A 26,876-nucleotide genomic window follows, 5' to 3' on the forward strand; every position below is an offset into this window, starting at 1 on the left:
GTAGTTATGTCCAAGATGACCATCCTGGAGTGGAAAAACTAGAAAACCAAAGTCATCTTATCATTCCAGGGACAAAGGTGGAGAATTAAATGATTATGTATTATCCCTTTATAGTTAAGAAAAGTTATTTTAAAAAAAAAATCAGCACCAGCCAGATCTAAGCTCCAGGTCTGCATGGGGCCAGGGCCAAGAGGTATGCTACCAGACATGCTCTGTGCCATGCCATGTAAAAAACTGTAAATATTTTAGGGGGTAAGTAAAGGTCACAAAATCTCTCTGGGGCAGGTGAGGCCTGGATGGAGACAGGATAACATTCCTTGATGTGGACCCTTGGTCTCTATCACCCAAAGCTAGTACATGACTCTGGAGGTGGGAGAGGCAACATGTGGCCCTGAATAAATGAAAGGCAGATGGAGGTCAGTGTCCATGAAGAATGTTAACAGGCTGACTTGGCCTAACCACCTCTGTACAGACTCATACTGTAGGGCCCAAACCTTGAACATGTTTTCTTGGCCCATCCAGAATAAACAGATTTGGCTGTAAAGGACCAAATTAGAAATGATTCTCAGACCGGTTTGTGCAAATGGTTTTTTTTTATTTTTTATTTCCACATTTATATCACAAGGTGTCCACTTACTGGACCAAATAGCAAAGTTGCTCCCTTCTGCATCCTGAGAACACAGAAGTCTAGATAACTGTACATTCACTAAGGCTCCTTGTTTTTGCAAATCGCGTTATGACAACCATAAGGCAAACGAATCTAAAGGAATGGTCATGAGTGTTTCCAGCGCACAGACAGGTCTCCTTGCCAACCGTACAGCTTTACACACCAGTAGCACCTGTGGGAACTTTTTGTTTTGGGGATGAGACTCTAGAAAGGTGAAGTTTTCTAGATATGTGCAGGAAAGGGAAAATGACAAAGTAGAAAGGAAAATTATTTGGCTGGTGGTGAAATGGAATAAAATAAACTCTAGAAAACAAATTTTTGCAGCATTTCTTTAAAAAGTGAGTTTGAACTGAAACAAAATACTCATGTGTGGATGCCCATGGAGTGTGGGTCAAACAGGCTGACCAGGTGGCTCACCTGATGCCAGCAGCTCACTACATCTGGCACCATGATGGAAACACTGGCTGGATGGGGTGCAAACAGGCCATGAGGTTGCCCACTGCCTCAGACACTCAGGGCCAAATGAAAGAACAGAAAATGCAGATAGATGATGAGATGCATGCTTCTGTCACTATGTTAAAGGTAACTTCTCCCACAGGTTTTCTGTGCCTGCCTGCAACTGAGGTCCCAGCCCATGGATGCTGGGAAGTGTCCGCACCTCTCCTGGGGTGGGGAACTGACGCGTTTTATAGCTGGTTTGCTATAGAGTTCTGAACTCACTTTGCCGGCCTTCCTTCCACGCGGTCCTTCCTTTGTAATTTTGTTAGTAAACTGGTAGCAGCATTTCACAAAAGAAGGAGAATTTTGAGGGAAGAGCTTAGAGAGACCTCTAGACCCCCGCCCCTCCCTTCTGCCTCAGCTGGGCTCCAAACCACTGGAGGCTTCCAGGCCTGGCCACCCTCCCGCTAACTGCAAGGTGGGAATGCACTTAGAGGCTGAGGGCCAGTCAGTCTAAGCAAACATAAGGCAGAATGTTCAATCGCCCGTCGTCGCCGTGCGGATCAAGCGATATGCACTGCGTCCAGTCATACCAGTTACCCTGTGTGTCCTGACACCCATTCACCCCTGGCCACTGATGGGCTTGGATTCTGTCCAGATCGTTCTGCGTGACCTGGCGGCTTAGTCCCGGGAGGTCGGTGGATGGGCCTGGAGGCAGTAGCACGTGTGGCGTCCTGGCCCCACGCCGGGTGCTCTCCTCCTGTTTCAGGTACTCGGACATGAAGTGGTGGGCCCCTGGGGTCTGTGCGCCAGAAGATGAGAGCAAGCTGCTCTGCCGGCTTAGGTAGGACTGAATGATCTCATTGCGTGACAGCTCCTTCCAGTTCGTCTGCTCAAAGGGGCTTTGGAGGCTGGTCTTGGCCTCAGGTTTGTCCAGCTCTGTCCTGGGTTGCTCCGTGTGCACAGGGCTGTCGGCCCGTACTGGCTCTTTCTGGGTCAGAGGTTTGATCTGTCTTGTCATGGGGTCAAAGGTGAGCTTCCGCTCTTTTAACCGCACAGGCTTGACGCCTGCCTCAGCCACTTGGCCGCCCAAGTTCACGGTGTAGTCACGAGGCCGGTACCTCTTCTTCTTTTTGCTGTCTGAGCCACCAGAGGAGGCTGCATCGCTGTCCGCCCTAGAGGAGTCTGGGGAGAAGCCAGCGCGGGGTAGGATGGGCTCGGCTGGTGGCAGCCCTGCCTTGCAGACCGGCCCTGCCAGTCGCTGGTGGCCCTCAGGCTGCTCTAGCCAGTGCACTGGGCTCTCACCACTGGGCAACAGCTCTAGCCGCCGCACAGGGGGTGTGGATGGCTGGGCAAGTGGCAGCGGTGACGGCACCTGCGTGACATCGAGCGACTGGGGCCGAGGCAAGGGACTAGGCACAGAGCCCTTGGGTGAGTATGGGCTCCGCTGCCGGGCAAAGGAGCCCTCGTGCCGTGAGTTCCGGGGACTGAAGGAGCAGCGAGGCGGCCCTTTGGGATGGGGAGGTCCCGAGGTCTCGTCCGCCCTGTCCAGCTGTTGTAGCACTGCAGCCTTGCTTTGCAAGCAGGGCCCGGAGGGCTTGCCCAGACCCGGGGAGCTGGTGTGCGGCCTCACAGCATTGATGGGGATCTTGATGCTGTGCTTATCATTCTCGCCCTGCTCCAGGCAGCTGCCCTCAGGGCCCAAGTGCCTGCCACTGTCCAGGGGACCCGGGAAGCTCTCGGGGCTCCCACCTATCCCATTGGTGGGGAGAGGTGATGAGTTGGGAACCAGGGAGTCATGGCTTACTTTGGAGACTTTGGGAGGTGGCCCAGGGTGGCCAAGATCACGCTGGTCCCCCCGGCGCTTGCGACTGCCCAGCCTGTCCAGCCGCATCCCGGGCAGTCTCTGGATGTCATTGCGGTTCTTCAGGTCATGGATGCTCTTGGGTGTGCCAGCCACCCCCGCCTCTGGCCGGCAGTTGTGGGCACCCCCGTTAGCAGAGCCAGGGGCACCTGCCAGCCCCCGCAGTACTGCCTCATTCTGGTGCACAGGCTCGATGAGCTTCTGCCAGTTCCGCAGCAGCTTCTTGGCCCGCTTGGCGAGCTCTTCATTCTTGGTCTTCTTGCGGACGTCATTGATGAGTTTCCCAAGTCGCGTCTCCTACAACCAGAGAAAGACCATGGCACTTTTTTGGGACAGGGAGTCCCCCTGTGGCCCCTAAACCACTGGCTTACCAGACACAAAACCTATGGAAAATTTGGGTCCTTTGTGACATCTAAATTCTCAAATATAGTCCTCAGACCCTAGGGTACCAGGGCCAGAGGCAGCATTCTCACAAGTACCATCCTGCAGGCTACTGGCGCCAAGGCCACTGCAAGGACCCTTTGTCAGGAAGCTTTCTGGATGATAGTACATTGTGGGAAAGGCAACAGCAAACAAAGAGCCCAGGGCCAGCGACGCCTACTGCAGTCTCCCCTGGGCATCTTGCAGAGGATAGAACCCCAACTCTGGGACTGAACCCCCACCCCAGGTTCCTCAGTGCCCAAGGAAAGATGACATTCTCAAGCACGTGCTGTGGGCTGGGACACTCACCTCCAGTGCCTCTTTGGTAATGGGGTATTTCTCCAGGCTGGAGATGACTTCCAACACCGCCACCATGTTCCGGATCTGCAAGACAAGAGCCACTCATCATACCCCTGCCCTTCTCCCTACCCCAGCCTGCTCCACCTCTCCCACACCAAGAGCCAGTGGAGCTGGCATCTCTGAAGCCCCTGCTGCACACCTGCACCCAAGGGCAACATGGCACCCAGCACTCACTCTCCTATCCATATACACAGCGACACTCTCGAGTGTCTGCCACACAACCACAACTCACGACATTAATGAAACAAGATCTGCTCTTGATAAAAGAACACTCTACTCTGCCATTTGATAGGGTGGGAGGCTAAAGTGTTAAATAAAATATACCAAGTTAAAAGAAAAGATTGATACATAATAATCCAATAGATTTGGCTACCTTAACAAGACCTTTAGAGTTCATCCAAAGAAACCATAAAGAGAGCAAAAAGTCGTGAAGTGGGAGAAGACAGATGCCACAAAGCCCCGATGATCCCAATCTGGAACATACAGAGACCCTGAGCAAAACACAGGAGGTTGTAGCACCAGCGCTCAAGTCTCCTAGTAATCAGGAAGTAGAGACCGAACACACTGTACATACCCACCTGGCAGAAATGGTACCTGACAAGGCTAGGGAGTTCTTGGCACAGCTGACTGGGGAGTGATGGGCTTTGTCTAGTACAAACATGTATGTATATCTTATGACCAAGAAATTACAACCCTTTATGACACTTGCTTCAAGACAGGCCCTGTTCTACTAATACATGTTTCCGTATGTCACCACCTTGGTTTAGTTGTCTCTGCAACCCCAGGGTAGATACTATTATCATCCATTTTACAGATAGGAGATGATACAGAAAGTTGCAGGCGATATGTTCAAAGGTTATGATGACACCAGTGTCCTCTAGGAGTTTGAAGGAACAGAGGGAAATTTTAAGAGCCATTTAAATGAGCAAACTGCAGCTTTTGTGCACTAATAAAATGGAGTTCAAACCACAGGGAGGGAAGTATCACATAAAATATACTAGTATATGGCTACCCGGCTGGTGTGTGAGGGCACATGCCAGCGTTGCAGGCTTGATCGTGTGTTTGTGCGCACGCAGGAAGGTAACCAATCATTTCCCTCTCATAGATGTTTTTATCTCCCTCTCCCTTCCTCTAAGATCAATAAAGACATATTAAAAATATATATGTGGCTGATTCCACTTACACCAAGCACCTCAAGATGAATTAAAAATGAATCAGACCTAAATATGAAAGCAAAAACTCTCAGGCTTCTAGAAGAAACGAGAAGATCTTTGCCACTTTGTGGTAAAGATTTTTTAGGAACCCCCAAACACTAACCATTCAAGAAAAAATACGGATAAACTGGAAACTATTTTCATCAAAATCCAAGAACTTAGGTTTACTAAAAGACACTGCTAATGAAGAGGCAAGCCTTGGCCTAGGACAGCCGTGGGCAAACTACGGCCCACGGGCCGGATCCGGCTGTTCTATCCGGTTCTCTTGGTCTCCCCTCCGCTCCTTTACTTTGAATTTATATTAGTTCACACAAACACTCCATCCATGCTTTTGTTCCGGCCCTCAGGTCCAGTTTAAGAACCCATTGTGGCCCTCGAGTCAAAAAATTTGCCCACCCCTGGCCTAGGAGTACATGTTGACAAAACATTCATGCTGAAGGATTTGAATAGGTAAAGAACTCCTACTCTCCACAAACCAAGCAGCTGCAGGTTTCCAGTGGGATGGCTGGAATGGGGAAGCCCACATCTGGAGTAAGACCCTTCTCCCACCAAAATCACACCGTGAGCACATAACCCCCCTACATACACACACACACACCGAGCAGAGTTATGTAGACATGATACAGTAAGGAAAGGGACATCTCCCACCCAGCCACTGCAGCATCTCCTTGTAGCTTTCTAAGAAATATTCCTTGCATACATACACATACTCATCACATATTTAAAAAACAAAAGATGGTTTTTATGTCTTGCTCTTTCTCACTAACATCTGAAATGCCCAGCAGCAAAGACCCCTCCTTTTGCTCAGCTTTCCAGTGAGAGGAGGCCCCATCGAGCAGGGCCTGTTGGGGGACACTTAGGTGTTTTCACTGGCTGTTATAGACAAAGCTGCTATCACTACCTTTATCAGATGTGACTTTGGGCTAACAAACAAGCAACCAGAGGGGCTGTGGGCTCCCAGTACAGGAACTACTGTAATTAGCCCCTAGGGAGGCTGCTCCCATTGAAGGTGAGGAAGCCTATTTCCCATATCTTTATATCTTTGCCAGCACCATGGTGTATCAGTCTCCTCTTGATGCCAAAGTGTTCATATATGATCACAGACTGAGTGGCTTAAACAAAATGCATCATCCCAGGTTCAAAGGTCAGAAGTATGCTTGGGTCTCCTTGGGCTGTGATCTAGATGTTGGCAGACTACCCTCCTTTGGGGCTCGTTTCCTGCTCCTTCAGGTGCTGCAGAACTGAAGTCCCTGTTCTCTTCATGGCTGTCATCTGAAGGCCATTACCAGCTTCTGGTAGACACTGCATTTCCTGGCTTGCACCCCAACCCCGCATCATACCTTTGACCAGCCAGGAAATGGTCTCTGCTTGTAAAGATTCCATATGTCATTACCACCTTGTTTAGTTGATGACATCAGGCTGTGCCCACCCGGACAATCCAGGTCTGCTCCCTTAGTCACAAAAGTCCCTTCTGCCATGTAAGGTACCATGTACCCAGGTACCGGTGACTAGGATGTGGGCATCCTTGGGGGCTGTTACTCTGCTGGCATTGTGTATTCCTGGCTTTTTTTTTTATCTGCCCCATTTCCAGTTAAAGGCAGTGTGGGTGTAAACTGCACAGTGACCACAGATCACGACAGTAGCCCTCACTGTGCCCAACAGAGCTCTCGCAAAGCTGCCCCTGTGCCAGGGGCCAATTTGCGCCCTGGCAACAATGGCCTCGTCTCATCACGTTTTCATTTGGGGCTGTGGCTGGCTCTAGAAAGCTACTGAGCTAAAGGGGTGGATCTGAGAGGAGACACAATCAACCCCCTACATACCTTTAATGTGCCTTCGAGTAGGGATGTGGTGCAAAGGAGACTGCATGGTGAGGAGGCCAGTCACACAGGGAGAGCAAGGCCACCAGCTCCCTGTCCCCAGTCCTGGGATTCAGCCTGACAGGGTCCTGAGCTTGCCACATGGCCTATTTCCACCCTAGTGACCTCACTCTGGTATATTTAGAGCCCTAGGTCCCCATACACCCCTGAACCAGCAGTCCCCGCAAAGCAAGCCCAGCAGCACAGAGTGTCCTTGTCCTTGGGCAGACGCTGTCCCACTGCCAGAAAGGAGCGAGAGGCAGAACACCTGGGCAGCCTGGGACTGGCAGCCAGCTGGTGCCGCAGACACCCTGCAGCCAGGACCCTCCTTGGAAGCTTCACAGGAGATGAGACAGGTCAGGCCTGCCGGCTCTGCCATAACTTGGGTGGTGTACAGAGAGTGCCCTCAGCCCTGTGGAAAATGTTACCCCTGCCTACCTCCTTCTGCCCTTGCTTCATGGAAGTTCGGAACCTCCCTGAGGGCTCACCCCTCTGACTCTGCCCCACTCTTGGCCATGACACAGGGCACTGAGCACTGTGTGGGAAGCAGTACTTGGACATTCCAGATAGAGTCAGTCTGCAGACCTTGAGAAATGCCACCAGGAGCCTGTCCCTGAGCCCTGGTCTTACCCCACTGGACAGGCAAAAATCCTGGAGGATCTGTGCAGCATCAGATCAGGCCTCTGGTCTCAGATCTAGATGGCAGCGTCACTCTAGCCAGCCTGTTGGTAGGCAGTGGCCTGACCACAGACAGAAGGCTCCTGAACCTGCCTTACCAACCAACCCACCCACCCACCCACCCAGGAGCAGCAGGCCTCCCACCCTGGATAGAGAGGGCCTGTGGGTAGCAGAGACACCTAGGTGACATGCCAAGGGGGGGCTCCCATCCAGGCTTGAGAACTGCAAAGCCCAGCACAGATCCTCAGGGCAAGGATGTGGGTGTCAGCTGGAAGGCAGGCAGGCATGCCTGTTGCAAGGGCATCACCTGAGTGGGGTCTCCTACAGCAGAGGTCCCAGGGTCTTGTGAGATGATGAGAAGGCAACAAAGCCTGGAGAAGGGAGAGGGAACCAGAGGGAAGACAGTGGCATGAACGAGGATGCCAGGAGAACATAGCCTGCCTTCTATCAACTCCAGCCCCAATGGGAGCTGACCGCTACCACCACCCCAAAGATCACCTACCTGTCTGCATGAAAACACATGTTCTCATCACCACAGCACATACATTGTTCCATCCTGTATGGGGAGGGAGCCTCTGAGTTGTTTTTGGAATAAGTCTACAGGCCAGGGCTGAGGGCCACATGCAGCCTGCTGCTGTCATGGATGCCTTGGGAATCTTCCCAGTAAAACAAAAGCACACACCTCAAAACCATCAGCCAAGTGGCTTTCCCAAAAGGGGCAGAATCCACACACCAGGGAGTCTGAGCACTGCAGCCTCTCATTTCCTCATTAGGGCTCCCACAATAGATGCAAACTAATTTGTATTTCCTGAACAATTAGTGAGCTGAGTATCACGTCCCCTTTCTGCCAATGATGACTTCCTGTGTGAAGGGCTCACGTCCTCAAACCATTCATTCAACCCATTTGTTTTCTGTATTTACTGGCCTCTTTATTGGAAATAAATATTGCCCAGTCATGGAACCCCCAGTGTGGTGGCATTTGCTCCACACACAGATACCTAAATGTCCTCAGGGGAGGTACAAGATGGGACAAAGCTACTCTGGAATGGCAGAGAGCAGGCAGGGCAGGGCAGGCCACGCAATGGGGAACACTCAGAGAAGACCTGAGGTGTCCATTGCAAAGGAAGGGCAAGAAGTCATCCTGGATGTGACACAGGTGTCTATAAAGTTATCCATGACTACTGGTGGGACTAACTCCATAACCACCTTGCTGATGGTTTTTATACTGGATTCAGACAGCTTGAACCTGGTTGTCCATTCAGGTAGCCAGTGTCTCCAGCATCAAACATGCAGGCAACCCTTAAACTAAGGCACCTCCTGGCCTCGGGCCAGGAGAAAGAAAGAACCCTCACTGAGCTCATCCTCACTAGGGGCCGGGGAGGGGAGGATGCTCCACACTGCCAACCCAGTTCCTGGGCTCTTACGTGTTCTAATGGAGACTTCGCACACATGAGAACCAAAAGTAGGCACAAAGGAAGTAAAACAGCCTTCGTTCTCAGAAAGCCCCTCAGCATCTAAATCACTACCTCCAGCCAGCCTAGCTAGAGATATTTGCTGCTCAACTCACAGTGAACGGGAAGCAGGGGGTTGGACACACACAGGCAACAGCCCAAGGGAGAGGAGAACAACCCTCAGAAGCAGTCTGGACAAAAGTCTGGACAATGCCAGTGCTGGGTACCACCACTCCTGCTCAGGTGATGTCCCTATCCTCCCACACCCTGGGTCACGTGGGAGCAATGAAGGAACCTGCACAAAACTCCACAGCATGCTACATTCCATGTGAACATTAAAGGTACACTGCTCATCCTAATCTTTAATGACACATTTCTTACTATTTACTAAAGATATGATGCCATCTGGAACTTGCTACAAAATAACCCACTTGGGTGTCTGTTGGAGGAAGCGGAACACAGGAAACAATGTAGATCTGGTAAGTAGGATTTTAAGTTGGTATCTACTGATGCCAGGATGGTTACATTATTCTAATTTCATGTTTGAAACTTAACACAATCTTTAAAAAGTTTATTTAAATACACATATTTCCTTACATTTGGATGGGATACTTCACTAGACCTGGAATGTCAGGGCAGCTGTGTGGAGGTGAAGTGGTCAGATAACCATTTTCCAGTTCCTCACAGTGGCTTTGTGCTGCACCACCTGGTGCCTGTGAGGGGAGAAGGCTGACGACTAAGTGGTTCCACAGTGAGCCCGTCTCCTGCGGAGTTCAAACTACCTTGGGTTCACACTACCAGGCAGATGGTGCCAAAACAGCCCGCACTCCTGGGGTAGAAAAGGGCTTGGGGTCCGGGTTTCCCTGCTAAAGAGCCCAGAAGGCCAGAACTTCGCTGTGCAGCTCCTTCATGCAGGAGAGGCCCACCTGCCTCAGCCATCACACAGTGGGAAGTGCTTCAGAGTCCACAAGGGGCTCTCCAGAGGGTGTCGGCCATGAATGGAAGAGTCGGCAAGAGGGATCCCTGGCTTTTGATGTTATGGCCAACCACGAGCCACAACAAAGCCCTTGTCCAACTATGGATGGCATCGATCTATTTCAGGGATAGGTAGGTAAACCCCAAGCCCTGAGTAATTACCACCCCCGGGGGCGGGGGCTGGAAGGGGGGACTTCCACCCAGATGCGAAACAAAGAACCAAGACACCAAACTTTGGGGTTTGTGAGGCCCCTGGTTCACAGCTCCCTTTTTCCATGCATCAAGGGGTACCACTCTACCAGAAATACCCAACATCTTGGTCATGAAGCTGGACATGTGCAGCTGTGATAAAAATGGGGAAACCCTGCACTCCCTGAAGTCTAAGCACCGGTGGGACCACCTGGCCTGACTCTCACAGGACCACCACTTGTTGGGGGTTCCTCCAGGGGCCAAGCTCTAGCTTTTTATCCTTGAAACAACACTTTACAGATAAGGAAACTGGGGGTTCAGGGATCATCATGCAGCTGGAAGGTTGTGGACTTTGGCCTCATATCGGCATCCCATCCACACACTCTTCCCAATCCACTACAACAGGGAAAAATGCAGTTTACAAAGAGCTCCTTGAAGCCACACAGGGCCAGCAGCTTCATGCCCAGCAGCACATTCAGACGGTCTCCAGGTTGCCTCTGCCTTCCTCCCTAGAGGCAGGGAGACCCACACCCTCCCACCAAAGCTGAGGCTTTAGCTCACCCACCAAGGCTCAACCTGAGCTACAAGCCACTTAGTGCTAATGATGATGGCACAGGAGCCTGCTCTCCTCCAGGCCCCAGATGGCTCACACTGAGGGCGGACTCACCGCCTCTCCGTCTAGAGTTTAGACAGTCCCCCGACCACCCATACCAACTTGTTCAGTGGGCTCAAAGGAAGACAGGTCAGCAGTAAAAGCCAGTTTAGTTAAAAAACCAATGATGTGAAAGTTGTCTTTTCCCCCTTCTTTTTAAATGCATAATGGTCTTACAAAACTTACAACTTAGAAAACCACTAGCTCAAAAGACTTTTGGAAGTGTTCAGCAAGCAAGCTGTCCTTCCAAACTAAAACATGCCACAGATGGCACCCAGAAGCAACCAGACTGTGAGTCTTTCAATGTGCTGAGCTTTTCAATGCCATCCCCGGCTGAGTCATGGTTCCCTGCCAGTCACACAGCAGGCATCAGTCGTGTCTGCTGAAGGTGTGTGGACAGGGTGAATGAAACTGGGCTCTGCTGAACAAGTGTGTGTGATTTTGTATCAGCAGCACCATTTTCAGCCATAGCAAGTCTTCCTGCTTCTGATAACCACATATGTTCCCTGGCAGATGCTGTTCTGTGACTCAAACTACCTCCGTCACAAGCTGGTGCAAGAGGTGGCACCTACACCCCCCAGAGGGCCTGTAAGAGCATGGCCCCAGTCTCACCCAGTCTCCCTGAGTAATAGAAGTCAGTGCAGCTTGATCCTTCTTTTCAGCTCTGGAAGGTGCAGCCTCCTTGGCCCTGCTCTGCCTTGCCTGGTCCCACAGCCAGACTGGAGCAAGGGGAACCTTCCTTGGGCAGATGCCATGCCAGCACTCTGCCTCGCAAAGGCATCATCCTCCGCCAGAAACCCATGGAAGCCTCAGAGCCACAGGAGCAAAGTCTCTCTCAGAGGAAGAACTACACTAGGGTGCAAGGTATCCCCTGTGCGGCCGCCAAGTTCACCACTTGAAAAAGCACAATATCACTTCCTCAACAGTGGGGACCATCTGTTCCCCAGAGGCATCCTCAGCTGGAGCATGCCCACCATCTGAGTGCCCTGATGTCTGCAAAGGACCCACGGCCAGAGCATGCAACTGCAGCTGTAACTCAGCCCAGGGGATGGAAACTCCCGCCTGGGCCCAGGCACCAGGCAGAGCATAGCCTGTGCCCTATAAGCAGAATAAGAAGAGGAGGCCCAAGACCCAGGGCGCAAGCATGAATGGAGTGGCTGCCATCCATAATACCTCTTCAAAAGAGGCTTGCAGACAAGGAGAGGCAGCACTCCTCTCCGCAGCCCCAAGCTTTATATCTCAGCAGCTCTTCCCAACAAAATTATGAACTTAAACTCTCCTGACCCCTGAATTAGGTCAACAGGATGTACAATTTTGGTTGTAATTCAGCCCTTTTTGAGAACTCTCAACTCTCATCTCTACAATGACACAACTGGAAAGTCTGAATACCAAATAGAGCATTTACTTCTGCCAGACATACTCACAGAAGGGTCCAGTTGGCAGTGTATCTGACAGTACTCGGGGTGAGGGTTTTTCCCTCCCAGCGTAGCTCCTGTAAGAACAGCCAGTAAGCATACCAGCTGTACAAGATGGAATGACACGATGCTCATGAGAGAGGCACACACAATACGCAACCTACATGAACCTAGAAAACGGGCTATCCAAAAGGAGAATGAGCCAGCTTTTTAGGAACTGATGGGGACCAACATCCAAGAGACTATTAAGTGAAACAGCAAGGTGAAAACAGTACACTCCTGTGCTGCCTACTAAGAATGCCCAGCAGTGGTGTTGGGCAGAGACAGAGTGGGGCCCAACTCTGATATAAGGAAGATCAGCCACCAACCTGAACCCTGCTTCTCCATGAGCTGGGGAACCGGGGCAGAATGTTAGAAAAAGTGCAGATTATGCCCGTAGGTCCTGAATGGCACACTGACCACCATCCTTAGAGACTCTGTGTCCTCAAGGGGCAAGCCAAGGATGCCCAGCTCATTCACTGCTAAGCTCCTCTATGACCCTAGTGCAGTGCTAGGAGGCCACCCCTCCCCCAACTTGCTATCCCAGCCCACACTCCTGGGCTGTGTGTGTGGCCCAGAGTAATGGCAGTGGGCAAAAGGATCTTCTCAGTGGACATTCCTGCAACAGGGGCCACAGTGGAGAGAACCAAGGACATTGTCACCCATGGAACAGGACGGTAAGCCTGGATATTCTGTTTCAGACATCAGTGTAAGATGGGACACACATACCCTACAACCCAGCAATTCCACTTCAGGGTATGTATCAACAGAAACATGAGTACCAAGAATGGTGGGGTCAGCATGTTGAGAACAATCACAACTGAAAAACACCCGCATGGCTATGGCCACAGTGTAAGTGATGCCTAAATCATGACTTAGCCATTCAATATAGAACGAAGGAACTAATGCTACACACAACATCAAAGATAAATCTCAAAACTGTCATGTGAAAAGCCAGAAACATAAGAATATATTCTGTACTGGAGTGCAAGACTTCTTGATGGTGACAGAAGTGGAGGAAGTGGTGGTGGGGAGGAGGGGGAGGTGGGGGAGGAGTGGAGAGTGATCAGGAGATGGAACAAGAGTGGCCTCTAGAGAAATACTCTATTTCTTGACCTGACCGGGGTGGGGGTTACTTGGATGCATTGACTTCATAAACATTCACTGAAATGTAAAACTTATAACTCAAGTACTTATCTGTATGTATGCTATCCTATATAATAAAGAGGTGATATGCAAATTGACCATCACTCCAACACACAAGATGGCCACCACAAGATGGCCAGCAGGGGAGGGCAGTTGTGGACGATCAGGCCAGCAAGGGAGAGCAGTTGGGGGCGACCAGGCCTGCAGGGGAGGACAGTTGGGGGGGGGGCCAGGCCTGCAGGGAGGGCAGTTGGGGGAGGGGCCAGGCCTGCAGGGGAGGGCAGTTAGGTGCGACCAGGCCAACAGCGGAGGGCAGCTGGGGCAACCAGGCCAGCAGGGGAGGGCAGTTGGGGGCGACCAGGCCTACAGAGGAGGACAGTTAGGGGTGACCAGGCCTGCAGGGGAGGGCAGCTGGGGCAACCAGGCCGGCATGGGAGGGCAGTTAGGGGTGACCGGGATAGCAAGGCAGGGCAGTTGGGGGCAACCAGGCCTGCAGGGGAGGGCAGTTAGGGGCAATCAGGCAGGCAGACAGGCAGATGAGCGGTTGGGAGCCAGCAGTCCTAGATTGTGAGAGGGATGTCCGACTGCCCATTTAGGCCCAATCCCACCGGGCAGTCGGACATCCCTCTCACAATCCAGGAGTTCCAGACTGGAGAGGGTGCAGGCTGGGCTATGGGACACATACACACACCCGTGCACAAATTTCATGCACTGGGCCTCTAGTCTATATATATAAAAGCCTAAGCAACCATTACGACCAAATGATCAGAATGACCAGTCGACCAGTTGCTATGACATGCACCGACCAACAGGGGGCAGATGCTCAACACCAATGCAGGCGCTGCCCCCTGGTGGTCAGTGCACTCCCACAGCCAACCTCCCGTGGTCCCTACCCCCGGCCGGCAAACTTCCGTGGCCCCTCCCCACAGCCAGCCAACCTCCCGTGGCCCCTCCCCCAGCCAGGCAACCCCCCTTGGCTGCTCCCCGCAGCCGCCGGCCAACCTCCCGCAGCCCCTCCCCGCAGCTAGCCAGTCCCAATCACCCCCATCGGAACCTACCCCTATCGGAACCTCCCGTGGCCCCTCCTCCCCTCGCTGGCCCCAATCTGCCCCAATCGCCAGCCAGGCCAAGGACCACCCATGCATGAATTTGTGCACCAGGCCTCTAGTACTTTAATAAGAAGCTGATCTTAGAGGCCATCCTGTCCTAGAAACAAATGCCAGAGCTGCTGGGGTTGAGAGGAAGGGAAGGCATTGGCAAGCCAGCCCTTCACTCCCTTCCCACACAGAGGCACAGACTCTCTGAGAGTTCTACAGAGCAAGGTCTGAGACCTGCTGCACCATGAGCCCAGGCTACCTCTGAGACACTCAGCATGCACTATGCTTCACAGCTCATACAGAAACATGTCCACACATTCCTACCTTGGGTAGGGGTCAGTCTGGGGAGATCAAGGGCACTCTAAAAGTTCCAGGAAAGGAGCACTCAGTAAGCAGCTCAGTGTTCCCAGGAGGAGCAAGTCTAAGGTTACTGGAACGAAACAGGTAGGCAGCTCCCACTGCCTGGGCATCACCTGCCAGCATGCTGGACATCTGTCCTCTACCACATGGTGGTCTCCTCTGAGACCACAAACCTCCACAGTAAATATTATGCCACTGCTCCAACAAGGAAGCAAGAGCACTTGTGACATACCTGGCCAGCCACATTTTCATTTTTTACCTAACCTGCTAACCTAACCTTTTAAAGTCAGCCTAGGCCTGCCTCCATGCAACTATAAAACATCTGGAAGAAAATGTAGGAGGAAATAAAACATACAAAAAAAGAAAAGAAAGAAAGAAAATGTAGGAGGAAAATCTTAGTGATCTTGAGTTTGGCAAAGACTTAAAATATGACAAAAAGCACACACTATAGAGAAAACATGAATTGGATTTCACCAAAATTGAAAATCTTTGCTCTTCAAAAATGACACTGTTATGAAAATGAAAAGGCAAGTCACAGACTGGGAAATATACATATATACATATATATATATATGTATATCTCATATATCTAAGAGAGGACTTGTACTTAAAACATATAAAAACTCTCTCAAGTGAATAATTAGACAAAGAACCCAAAAGGGGGGGAGGATGGGCAAAGATCTAAACAAATAATCACATCGTTCACTAAGGAAGAAATATACATAGCAAACAAACACTTGAAGAGATGCTCAACCACATTACTGGACATCAGGAATATACAAATTAAAACCACCATGAGACATTCCTACATACCTATTAGAATGGCTAAAATGAAAAAGACTGACCATACCCAGTAATGGCCAAGACATAGAGCAACCAGAATTCTCATACACTTCTGGATGGTAGTTTAAGTGGTATAATCACATTGGAAGACATTTTGGCAGATTCTTAAATTTTATCAACATGTGAATGGATGAATGAATTATATGCCCATAAAATGAAATACTATTCAGCAACAACAACAACAAAATGGACTATTAATGTACAGAGTGCATGAATCTCAAAATAGACATGCTGAATGAGAGAAAAGCCCAGACCAAAATAAAACAAAAAAGAGTATATATTGCATGATTCACAAAATAGACTAATCTACAATGACAGAAAGCAGATCAGCAGTTGTCTGGGGACAGGGGTGGGCTGGGAAGATTACAAAGGGGTAAGAGGAAACTTCTGAAAATTATAGATATGTTTATTATCTTGTGCTGATGATTTCTTACATGTACTTATAGGTCAAATGGAGCAAATGGTACACTTTAGAAGTGCAGTTTACTGTACATCAATTATACCTCAATAGAGCTATAAAACAACTGTGGAGGTAGATGATAGGCGCAACAAGGTCCTGGAAAAGTAGGAAGGTAGTAGGCAAAGAGAAGGAAGGCTCTGTTGAAGGTGAGGTATCAGATCCCCATGGTGACTCAGCCCTACCTGGGGGTGAAGAGTGGAGCAGAAAAGTTACTTCTCACTGCAGTAAAATGAAGAGGACTGTCATGCCTGGGCATTCCAAGGATAGTAAGAACTGAACAACAACTGCAAAGTATGTGTAACACATTCCTCATAGCAGAAGGGACTCTGGCAGGCAACAGTAAACAACAGCTTTTCCCTCTGGGACATTCTGCGTGCCCCCAAAACACTTGTGTAGCCAAGAGCAGGAGACTCACCATGCTGGAGCTAGGTAAGCGTTTCCTATGTTGTGAAATAAAAGGCTCACCAGCCTGGCTGATGTGGCTCTGTGAATGAGCATCAACCTGTGAACCAGGAGGTCATGGGTTTCTGGCTCAATCCCCAGTAGGGGGCGTGCATGAGGCAGCTGATCAATGATTCTCTTATCATTGATATTTCTATCTCTCTTCCTGTCACTTCCTCTCTGAAATAAAAATATATTTTTAAAAATAAAATAAATAAAAGGCCCACCAGTCATCAAGGGCTGAATTTAAGGACATGAACTTTTTTCAGCCTGCCTGCAAGGTTTCATTATACTTCAACTGGAGACCCAGGAGAAGGAGCCAACTTCCCATGCTCACACAGGAAAGGCGAGCACCCACAAATATCTGCACAAAGTCTTAGGCAAATGACAGTTTGAGTGATAAATATCCATCCTCCTGACGTGGCAATAGCCTCAGTGCCTTTTCCCCCCTCTGAGCTCTACATGATTTTTTCCAATGGGAATTAAGCTCCTATGACTGAATTTTGTCTGAAACCCCAACTTTCCCCCCTTCAGCTGAGTTAGACCCTTACTACTCTCAAGTGTGGCCTACAGTCAACCAGACCAGTGTTCCTGGAAGCCAACTGCACTCACACAATCTCCGCTCAAGCCCAGACCTCCTGGATCAGAAGCTGTATTTTAGTAAGCCCATGAGGAGATTCACACAGAGAGACGATGGGCAGAACCACTCTTCCCAAAGCCATGGGTTCTGCTTGGCACCTTGTGCCCAGCCAATTCGGGTCCTCCCCAGCAGTTAATGCCCACCAGCACCACCACCTTCACCCTGCTATCCAGAGCACAGGGCTCCTCACAGGTAGATCTCATCTAATCCCAATGACAACCCTAAATCCAGAAATGTGATGTGCCAAAGCTCCAATGTGTCTGCAAGGCCAGAATGGTCACTGTGCTGTCCTGTCAGCGGTGGTCTGCAGAGCCCCGCCCCCTGCTCTAGCTGTGGGACCCTGCACATCCATTGCCAACCCAGGAGAAGGCCTCACCCAGAGGTGGTGATATGATGGGTCCATATGAACCATCACAGGATGGAAGGATAGTTAATGGCTAGGCTAGTGGAGGATAAGATGTCTAACAATGGCACCTGACAAATGTAGGCTCAGACCTGCATAAAAGGTAGCCCCTCCCAGATGGTATTAGGAAATTGTGCCACATGCATCCCTTACAAGCAAAAGTCCAACCACAGCAAGTCTTACCCTCTCGACATGTGGAGCCTGTCATCACCACCGACACCAGCTCCACAACCTAGGCTGCCAGGGCCCCAGCCTCATCCTCTCCCAGAGCTCCTGCCCAAAAAGGCACTTCTCTTCTAAACCCCAAAGGGTTTCTAAGATAATTTTATTTCAATTCCAACAAAGACCAATAACTGTTACAACACTGGTGACATTTTCTAAGGAGAAATCATGCTTTTCCAGTTTTCAGTCTAATGCCTATACCAGTGGTTGGCAAACTCATTAGTCAACAGAGCGGCAAACCGCGGCTCGCGAGCCGCACGTGGCTCGTGAGCTGCAGTTTGCCGACCACTGGCCTATACAAACCACAACTTTGGATCACAACTGTTCAAATGATGGCAGCTGTTAAGACATCACTAAACCGTGTTTTTTGAAAACACAAATCAATTAAAATAAAAACTCATACACTGCCCAGCCAGTGTGGCTCCATGGCTGAGCATCGACCCATGCACCAAGATATTGCCTGTTTGATTCCCAGTGAGGGTACATGCTCAGGTTGTGGGCTTACTCCCCAGTGGGAGGCGTGCAGGAGGCAGCCCATTTATGTTTCTCTCTCATTAATGTTTCTATCTTTCCCTCTCCCTTCCTCTCTCTCTAAAATCAATAAAAATATAATTTTATTTTATTATTTAAATATATTTTTATTGATTTCAGAGAGGAAGGGAGAAGGACAGAGAGATAAAAACATCAATAATGAGAATCACTGATAGGCTGCCTCCTGCACGCCCTCTACTGGGGATCGAGCCTGCAACCTGGGCATGTGCCCTTGACCGGAATCGAACCCAGGACCCTTCAGTTCACAGGCTGACGCTCTATCCACTGAGCCAAATCAGCTAGGGCTAAAAACATAATTAAAATACACACACACACACACACACACACACACACACTCACACCCAACACTCACAGCCAAGCCCTCCACAGGATTTGACCAAAGTTGTCCTTGTCTGGGTTGGTGCTGCCTCTGCCAGATTGCTACCACCCAGCAAGATTCCACCTTGAGGCTCCTGCAGGGCCACCAGCACAGCACCTGTAAGGAGGACAGCACAAGTCCCCAAATAGGGGAAGACTTCAACAGCCCCCAGGAATCCTCACAGACCAAAAACCTGGCATCAAGGAACCTACCTGGAAGTCATGGCCAATCTCATAAGGACCCCTCCCCTGCAGTGCAGAAAGCAATGCCAGGCTGCTCCCTTATACTGGCCAGGAGCTCTGGAAAGTAAACCACTGTACCAGCCCTGCCTTCCCTTACCTTCTCCACTTCTGACACTCCCCTCAGCTCTCTCACTATTGTCTGTTCAGTGCCTGCAGGTATGCATCACAAGAGTAAGGACCTTGGTCTTTTTCACTATCACCAACTAGGAGCCTGGAACAGTGTCTGGCACAGAGTAGAGACTTAATAAGTACTAACTAATGAATGAAAGAACAAATGGAATAATGAACAAACAGATGGAGGAACAGATGAATGAGGTCCCACCTTACAGTGTTAGGTCCCACCATATTTATTCCAAGTCAGGATCTGCAGCCATCAAATTGGTATCTGGAGAGCAAATATGTCTTGACCTATTTCCAACTGTCACCTGCATTGTTCACCCCGAGGGTCATGGGAACAGCGAGATGATTCTCAGTGGTCCTCACACACCTCCACAAAAGGGCAAGGCAAAGGGTGCCACATTTGGGCGGACAGACAGGGGGAAGCCATGGCCAGGGCAAGCAGAGGCTGTGGTCAGGGTAACACAAGCTCTGTTACTCATTCGGGCAAACATGTTTGTTCAGCGGGGCCCAATGGCTTTGGGGAGAGTCTTCTTTTTCAACACAGTGGTCCTGGAAATTACCACAAATATTTTCTCCAACTTACCTTCTTGGCAACCCTGAAATTATTCCAGAGGGTTACATAAGGAGGGAGAAGGCGAGGAGTCACAGGAGGTTTTTGCAGAGCCAGACACAAAATCAATGTGGAAAGCAAACCTCACAGTTACAATCCACATGGTAACTCGGTGACAGTGGCACTGCTGGGCATGGCAGATGAGTGGCAGGTTGCTAACTAGAGGGTGAGGGAATAGTGGAGGATCACCATAGCTTGGGGTTACTTGCCACTAACAACCAACTCAACCACCTCCTCCCAACCTTTACTACTGGGGGCTTGAGGGAGGGGAGCCTGACCACGTAATGGCAGCACTTTCTACCTCTCCCTGAACCACTGCATCACACAGGCAGCAAAATCCATGGAAGGCCAGATGCCTGCCCCATGGCAAAATGTCAGAGGAGACTCACAATCCAGAAGCATTGCAGTTCTTCTACTTGTTGAAATGCAGGCTGGCAAAAACACTGAGAACTGGGAACAGAAAAGATTATGCTTTTCACTGTATCTCCTTCATTAGCTCCTCAATATTTTAAACCTATTTTTTCAAATGTGTTTTCTTGAGTTGCTATTTTTCCCTTCTGATCCTCACTCAGGGGTCCTCAAACTTTTTAAACAAGGGGCCAGTTCACTGTCCCTCAGACCGTTGGAGGGCCAGACTATAGTTTAAAAAAAAAAAACTATGAACAAATTCCTATGCGCACTGTGGGCCCGGGACGAGTCGGCTGCTAAGCAGAAACAGGACAGGCAGTGGCACCTGGCGGGCCGGATAAATGTCCTCGGCGGGCCGCAGTTTGAGGACCCCTGAATAATACCAAATGCAAGAGAAATGCAGCAGTGTGACCAGGGGAGATGCAAGCACGATTGTTACTACAGCCTATGTCAATGAGAAAAAAGAGAAGTTTTTGCTGGTTGCAAATCTCTACCTGTCATCCCAAAACAGCTCGGCCCAGGCAACTCAGCCTCATCTCTCAGAGTAGTTCCTCGGACACAAGGCTGCTCCTTCCTCCTGGAGCCCCAACCCCAGATCCTTTCCTTCTCTCCCTCCACTTCCCCACTATTGCTGCTGTAGAGTCCCACTTCAGGGAGGGCCAAAACTGCATCATAGGCCCAGGTATGGCCTCTGGACCCCAAGGCCCACCTGGTGGCTCTTCTTTCACATCTCAAAGGTGTGGATGTCCCAGACCTGTGGTCGGCAAACTGCGGCTTGCGAGCCACATGCGGCTCTTTGGCCCCTTGAGTGTGGCTCTTCCACAAAATACCACAGCCTGGGCAAGTCTATTTTGAAGAAGTGGCGTTAGAAGAAGTTTAAGTTTAAAAAATTTGGCTCTCAAAAGATATTTCAATCGTTGTACTGTTGATATTTGGCTCTGTTGACTAATGAGTTTGCCGACCACTGTCCCAGACCAATGGCCAACTCCCCTGACCCTGGCTCCTGCCCCAGGAGCAGCAGCAGCAGCACCTTGGAGCAGGCAAGCCTGAGCTTGAGTGAGTTCCCTTTTCTCTCACCTTATGCAGGCACTACACTTCCAAATAAACAAACCCACGCTAACCCTGTTAAGATGTGTCTTCAAACCCCTGATATGGTGGGTTAAGGCCCCTGATTTCAAAACCCTGATATAGTGGGGTGAGGCCCACTTCTTACAAGTGATCAAACTGTTCATGCCTACATATAGCCCCCTAACTTTTTAGACAATGTGACCACATCTGACCTAACATGGAGCATGGTGGGCACACCAACGGGGACCCAGAGCTTGATGGTGCCTGAGCTCCCTTCCCTGACCATGTGGAGTCCTGCCCCACCCCATCATTGTTCCTCCTCTCCTCTGAGAGCATCTACTAAGCCACTACTGGTTTTACATGTGTGTCCTCCTGAACTCCAACAGCCCCAAGAAGCATGCCAATGGACATCATCACCACCCAGGTCTGAGGCACTGTCTCCCCTGAGACCCTCACATCTCCACCAGCCTGCGCCATGACAACGTTTCTTTGGGTGACTTTTCCATCCTTGTCCAGAGGCTGTGAAAATTATGTAGTTGAAATTGAAACTACACCATAGGCACTATTTTCTTTTTCACTGAATACTTCTCCTCTTCCTGTTGCTACATAATCTTCATAATGATCATGTTTAACAACTAAATGTTCCATCAATGCATCATAATTTCCTTGACCTTCTCCAACTGTTGGACATTTCACTTCCTTCTGAGTTCTCCTACTACAACCAGTGCTGCAATGAACATACAACTCACTCCTCTTTTTTCACTTGGGGACAAACTTCCAGGTGTTAACTTTGCTCCAAGGATTCAAACACTTTCAATGGCAACTGGTACTACCTCCTCAACTGTGTTTTTTTTTTTTTTTTTTTTTTCTCAACTGTTTTTAACTCCTGGCTTGCATAGGACAATGACTCTGTTACCAAGGGGAGAGAGAAAGAAGCAAAGGGTCCCTGAGAGGTGGGCCCACTTGTTTGGCAAAAGTGCACACAGGTGGAGGGCTGTTATCCTGCCTTTGTTATCTATCCTCTGACTCAACACAGGTATGCCAGGGTGTCTCCAAATGTGAGGGAAAGAAGAAAGTAACCCTCAGTGCAGTAACCCTCCAGGACTGGCACTGAGGCCAAATTGCTCACAGAGACTCAGGGAAGTAGAAGAATTTGTCCATGGCCAGACTAGGGGACGCAGGATCTAAACACACACCTGTCTGACTCCAAATCTAAGGGCTCTGATGCTGCCACACTATATACTACATCTCCGAATAACAAAATCTCCAATATTTCCACTTTCAAAGTCTATTTTGGCAGCACCTCTTGTGGTAAGAAGCCAGCTTCCCACGGTTATTCAATATCCACAGTACTTAAGATTAGAAATTCAAACCATCAACTGAGACAATCACACATGGGCAAGCATTGGGACAAGTTCATTTTCAAAAATTGACACTGGAAAACCTTAGGGAAAGCACATTCAACACCATCCCCAAGTTTGCCCTCTCCTGTTCCAGGTCCCCACTGGCACACAGAGGTGCCCCAGATTGTGTGGGCTATTTGGTGCCTCTTAGTCACTGTCCATCCCATATCCCCTCAATTTCACAGCACTGCCACTTTCTAAGGCTGTTTTCAAGCTGCCTCCTTGGAGCTCCCAGGGCCCAGTTGGGGCCCAGTCCCATCCCAGTCCCAGCCCCAGCCCTGACCAAACACGAACTATCATGGACTATTCCTTTAGCCCAGGCCCCACGTGGGTTCTGAGGACATGTTGACCCAGCCTGCCTCAGCTAATTAACCCAGCAGCACCTGCTGGAAGCATGCCCTGTCCAAGGGTCCAGAATCCCATTTCTCTCTCTCCAAAACAGCAAATCAAACCCACAAACCTTGTTACCATCAAGAAGTCACATCAACAATTATCCCCTGCACACTCTCCAACAGCTGCTGAACTATGCAAGTTGCATGGCACTGGCCAACAATCCCAGTCTCCTGAGCTGCTCCAGAGCTGGACACCTCACTTGGCGCCCTGCTGCTCTGCCACCCCACAGGTCCACAGTCCTCAGGCCATCTGCAACACTAACAAACATAACCTCACTTCTGAGAGTGGTGCATCAGGGCTGCTGAGCCATGCCCATCATTTATAACAAGTTTTAGGTCTGGATGAGAGAAAATGTGCCAAGATGGCAAGTGAATCAAATATTCTGAGTTTATCAGTAGCTGAAAGTCGGAATAATGTTACTGAATATAAATCTAACAGCTACAGTAAGTAAAATCTATATATATATAAAAGCCTAAGCGACCGAACAACCAAACGACCGGTCAACTGGTTGCTATAACGTGCACTGACCACCAGGGGGCAGACACAGGAGCTTCCCCCAGTGGTCAGTGTGCTCTCACAGCCAACCTCCCACGGTTCCTCCCCTCAAGGGACCCCACCTGTGCACGAATTTGTGCACCAGGCCTCTAGTCCTATCCTATATAATACAAGCATAATATGCTAAGTGTGCGGTCATCTGGTTGTCCAATCAACCAATCAAAGCGTAATATGCTAATGATATGCTAAGGCCACTCAACTGCTTGCTATGACGTGCACTGACTACCAGGGGATAGATGCTCCGACCGGTAGGTTAGCTTGCTGCTGAAGTCCGGCCAATCGGGACTGAGTGAGATGGGCCGGACATGCCCTGGAGCCCTCCCACAGTCCCTCCAGGTTGGCCAACCTCCTGTGTCCCTCCCCAGCCCCGATCGTGCACCGGTGGGGTCCCTTGGCCTGGCCTGTGCCCTCTCACAATCTGGGACCCCTTGGGAGATGTCGGAGAGCTGGTTTCGGCCCGATCCTGCAGGCCAGGCCGAGGGACCCCACTGGTGCATGAATTTGTGCACCGGGCCTCTAGTAAAGTAATAAAAAATACAGCACATAGCCCTAGCCAGTTTGGCTCAGTGGATAGAGTGACGGCCTGTGGACTGAAGGGTCCCTGGTTTGATTTTGGTTAATGGCATATGCCCAAGTTGCCGGCTTGATCCCCAGCAGGAGGCAGCCAATCGATGATTCTCTCCCAACACTGGTGTTTCTTTCTCTCCCTCTCTATTCCTCTCTGAAATCAATAATATATATTTTTTTAAAAAATACAGCACATTGACTGGGAAAACAACTGATACCAAATCCTGGGTTGCACACAAACTTCCTGATGTCCCTCTATGCCCCCTGGAGGGACTCACATCCTTAGACGCTCCCTTGGATCCTGAGGTAGGAATAAGCCTTGGAGAGAGGTCACTAGTCAGGCCAGGGCTCCAAATGCCACCTGAAAATTAGCCCTTTACATTTTCCCACTTTACTCTTGTCATAAGCAATAATGACTGGGCTTTGAGAAGCAGGTTATATTTTTTCTAGTGCTATTAAACGCATAGCTATCAAAATAAAATGGGATCCCCTTCAAGCCAGAAAAAGTCCTTTTGCATAGCACGCAACACTGAGCCCCCAGCACAGGATCTTCATGTGATGTACTGGCAGCCTCTTCATTTCACAGATGAGCTTGAGTCTCTCTGCCCCTCCAAACAGATGCCATGTTCATCTCACACACAAAAAAAATTGTAAATAGATACAAGGTTTCTCCTCACTTGCAGGAAGCTATTGTGCAGGCTGCAGCTGGAGGAAAGGGCAAAGCCATGCTTTAAATACTATTTTTTCTGTGCAGGGTCAAGTGTGGAGGATAGTCCTCAAGCCCTGGCTCATAGATCCCCATCTAGAATGGGGCTCACGAGGGAAGAATGGGGGTTCAGAACTGCAGGCATGCACAGACATGGGACAGGGAGAGGTAAAGGGGTTGTAAGGCAAGGAGGGAGAGGTGGGCAGAGGCCCCGTGTGCCAGCAACAAGGGTTCGGGAGATCAGCTTGCTTTGTGGGATCTGGGGTACCTTGGGGAATTATAGCGGAGGGCCGAGTTTGGGCTATGATTCCCATCATCCCCAAGGAGTGTCCCAAGCTCATCTGACTCCCTTGGCACAAGCATCTGTACCCAAAGACCCCCTCCCTATCTTGCTGACACTGCTTCCCTGCCCCTGCCAGCCTTAGGCTGGAACTGGGGCTAGGCAATTGCACCCTGCAGTGGGCAGGAGAGTCACTTCCCTTCACTGCGCCAAAAGCCTCATCTAGGCACCAGGAAGACAGTGTCATCAGCTTACGGGTGCTCTGAGGACTAGAGGCAGACTAACCAGCACTTATCACAAGGGTATGGGCTCTGCTTCTGCCCTCTCCTGGCATAACCCTGGATTCCCACTAGGCTGAGTGAAGGCACAGCAGATACCACCCTACTCTGCACCAACTTTCCTCCCAGTGATAAGCCTAAAGGCCCTGACTGCTGTAGGAGTTTGGCTAAAAGATGCACTAGGAAGAGTTGGGTTTTTTTATAGCTTCAGTAAGGCCAATCAGGCATGACTTTGTTAAAAATTCTTTTCTGTTGTTAAGAAATTCTTACAAGTAGCTCTACAAATAATCACCCTGACACTCCATGCTCTATCAGCCCCCTTTTACAGGGAGGAAGATAAGGCACAGAGAAGTCACCTAATCTGCCAGAGGTCACACAGCTGGGTTTCATGCCAGGCAGCCTTGCTCCCAAGCAATGGCTTTTCACTGCATGCTTTACTGCATCACAAAGAAATACAGATAAGGCACAGCTGTAGCCTTGAAGGCACTACTGGCTTCGCTGCACGGGCAGACCATGATTAGGGAACTTCAAACAGTGTAGGCTGGGGATATTCAATGTTTTGGGCCTTTGAGGAGGCCTGAAGAAATCAGAGGCTGCAAACCAGACAAGAAAGGTGTGGATAAACCAGACTGAGGGCACAACAGGAGCCAAGGATCAGGGGCATAGAGCAGCATAGCAAGTGCAGATAATACCAGATGAGAGTGGGAGGGGGCCATGGATAGGCCATGTAATGGATTTCAGGCCATGCTCAGAGCAGGGAGTGACACGGTCAGATTGCAGTTTTAAATAGCTGGTTCGAGCTGCCTGGTGGAGAAATCATACCTGAGGCAAGGAGACAAATCTGCATATGCTGCCCAATTCCAGGGAGCAAGATGGTGAGGGACAGGTTGGGATGGGTGTGAGGTGAAAGGGGACAATGAGGCAGGGAGAACCCAGGGGTTTAGGATGTGGAGGTCATCACTTGGAGCTAGAGAGGCCATGAACAGGAAGGAGGGTAGGATGGTCACTGAAGCCGGGGAGAGGCAAGGCCTGCGCGAGGAGAGGAAACAGGGCAGGAGGGGAGAGTCTGTAACTGGATGCCAGGGAGCTGCTGTGGTGCTGTCTTACTGATGTGTGCTTCCTAGCTTGTTTACTTCACCAGGTTCTGAGCAGGGACTTCCCATGTTTCACCCACTGAGATGCACCAATATATCACAGACCACTAAGAAAGACAAATGTGCCAACTGGAAGACAGTCTGACTCAGAGATAATGAAATGTGACTGAAAGAGACACATTGCTGCTTCTCAGAGTGACCCTGAGCGCTCAGAGGTGGGCAGAGGCACCCAGTCTCCCTCGCACCCAGCACACCATCTGGGACCAGATACTATCCGCAACTGTTCCCTCCCCTTAACCACGACTGCACGGGTCTCAAGATTGGCATACTCAGCTTCTCTCCTCCTACCAAGACTGGGGCAGCAGCAGTCACACCTGAATGCCACACCTCCCTGCCCAGCCCACCCCTGGCT

At 50.1% G+C, this 26,876-nt stretch overlaps 1 protein-coding gene across 3 annotated transcripts in view; it reads right to left on the reverse strand.

Moving 5' to 3' along the window:
- Positions 1-576: 576 nt before the first annotated feature.
- MED26 (mediator complex subunit 26) overlaps positions 577-26,876 on the reverse strand; it is a 42,452-nt gene continuing 16,152 nt past the window's right edge. Inside the window, exons 1-3 of one of the 3 annotated variants that reach the window (XM_080675741.1) lie at positions 6,784-6,887; positions 3,699-3,773; positions 583-3,266 (exon numbers count right to left, since the gene is read on the reverse strand). In XM_080675741.1, coding sequence (XP_080531867.1) covers positions 1,614-3,266; positions 3,699-3,764 — 1,719 coding nt within the window. In that variant the 5' untranslated portion in view covers positions 3,765-3,773; positions 6,784-6,887 and the 3' untranslated portion in view covers positions 583-1,613. Of the gene's footprint in view, positions 3,267-3,698; positions 3,774-6,783; positions 6,888-26,876 lie in introns of those variants that run through there. The other 2 variants (XM_080675739.1, XM_080675740.1) reach the window with 2 other exon arrangements.

Source organism: Plecotus auritus (genome assembly GCF_963455305.1).
Source record: "Plecotus auritus genome assembly, chromosome: 6".
NCBI classification, from domain to species: Eukaryota; Metazoa; Chordata; class Mammalia; order Chiroptera; family Vespertilionidae; genus Plecotus; species Plecotus auritus.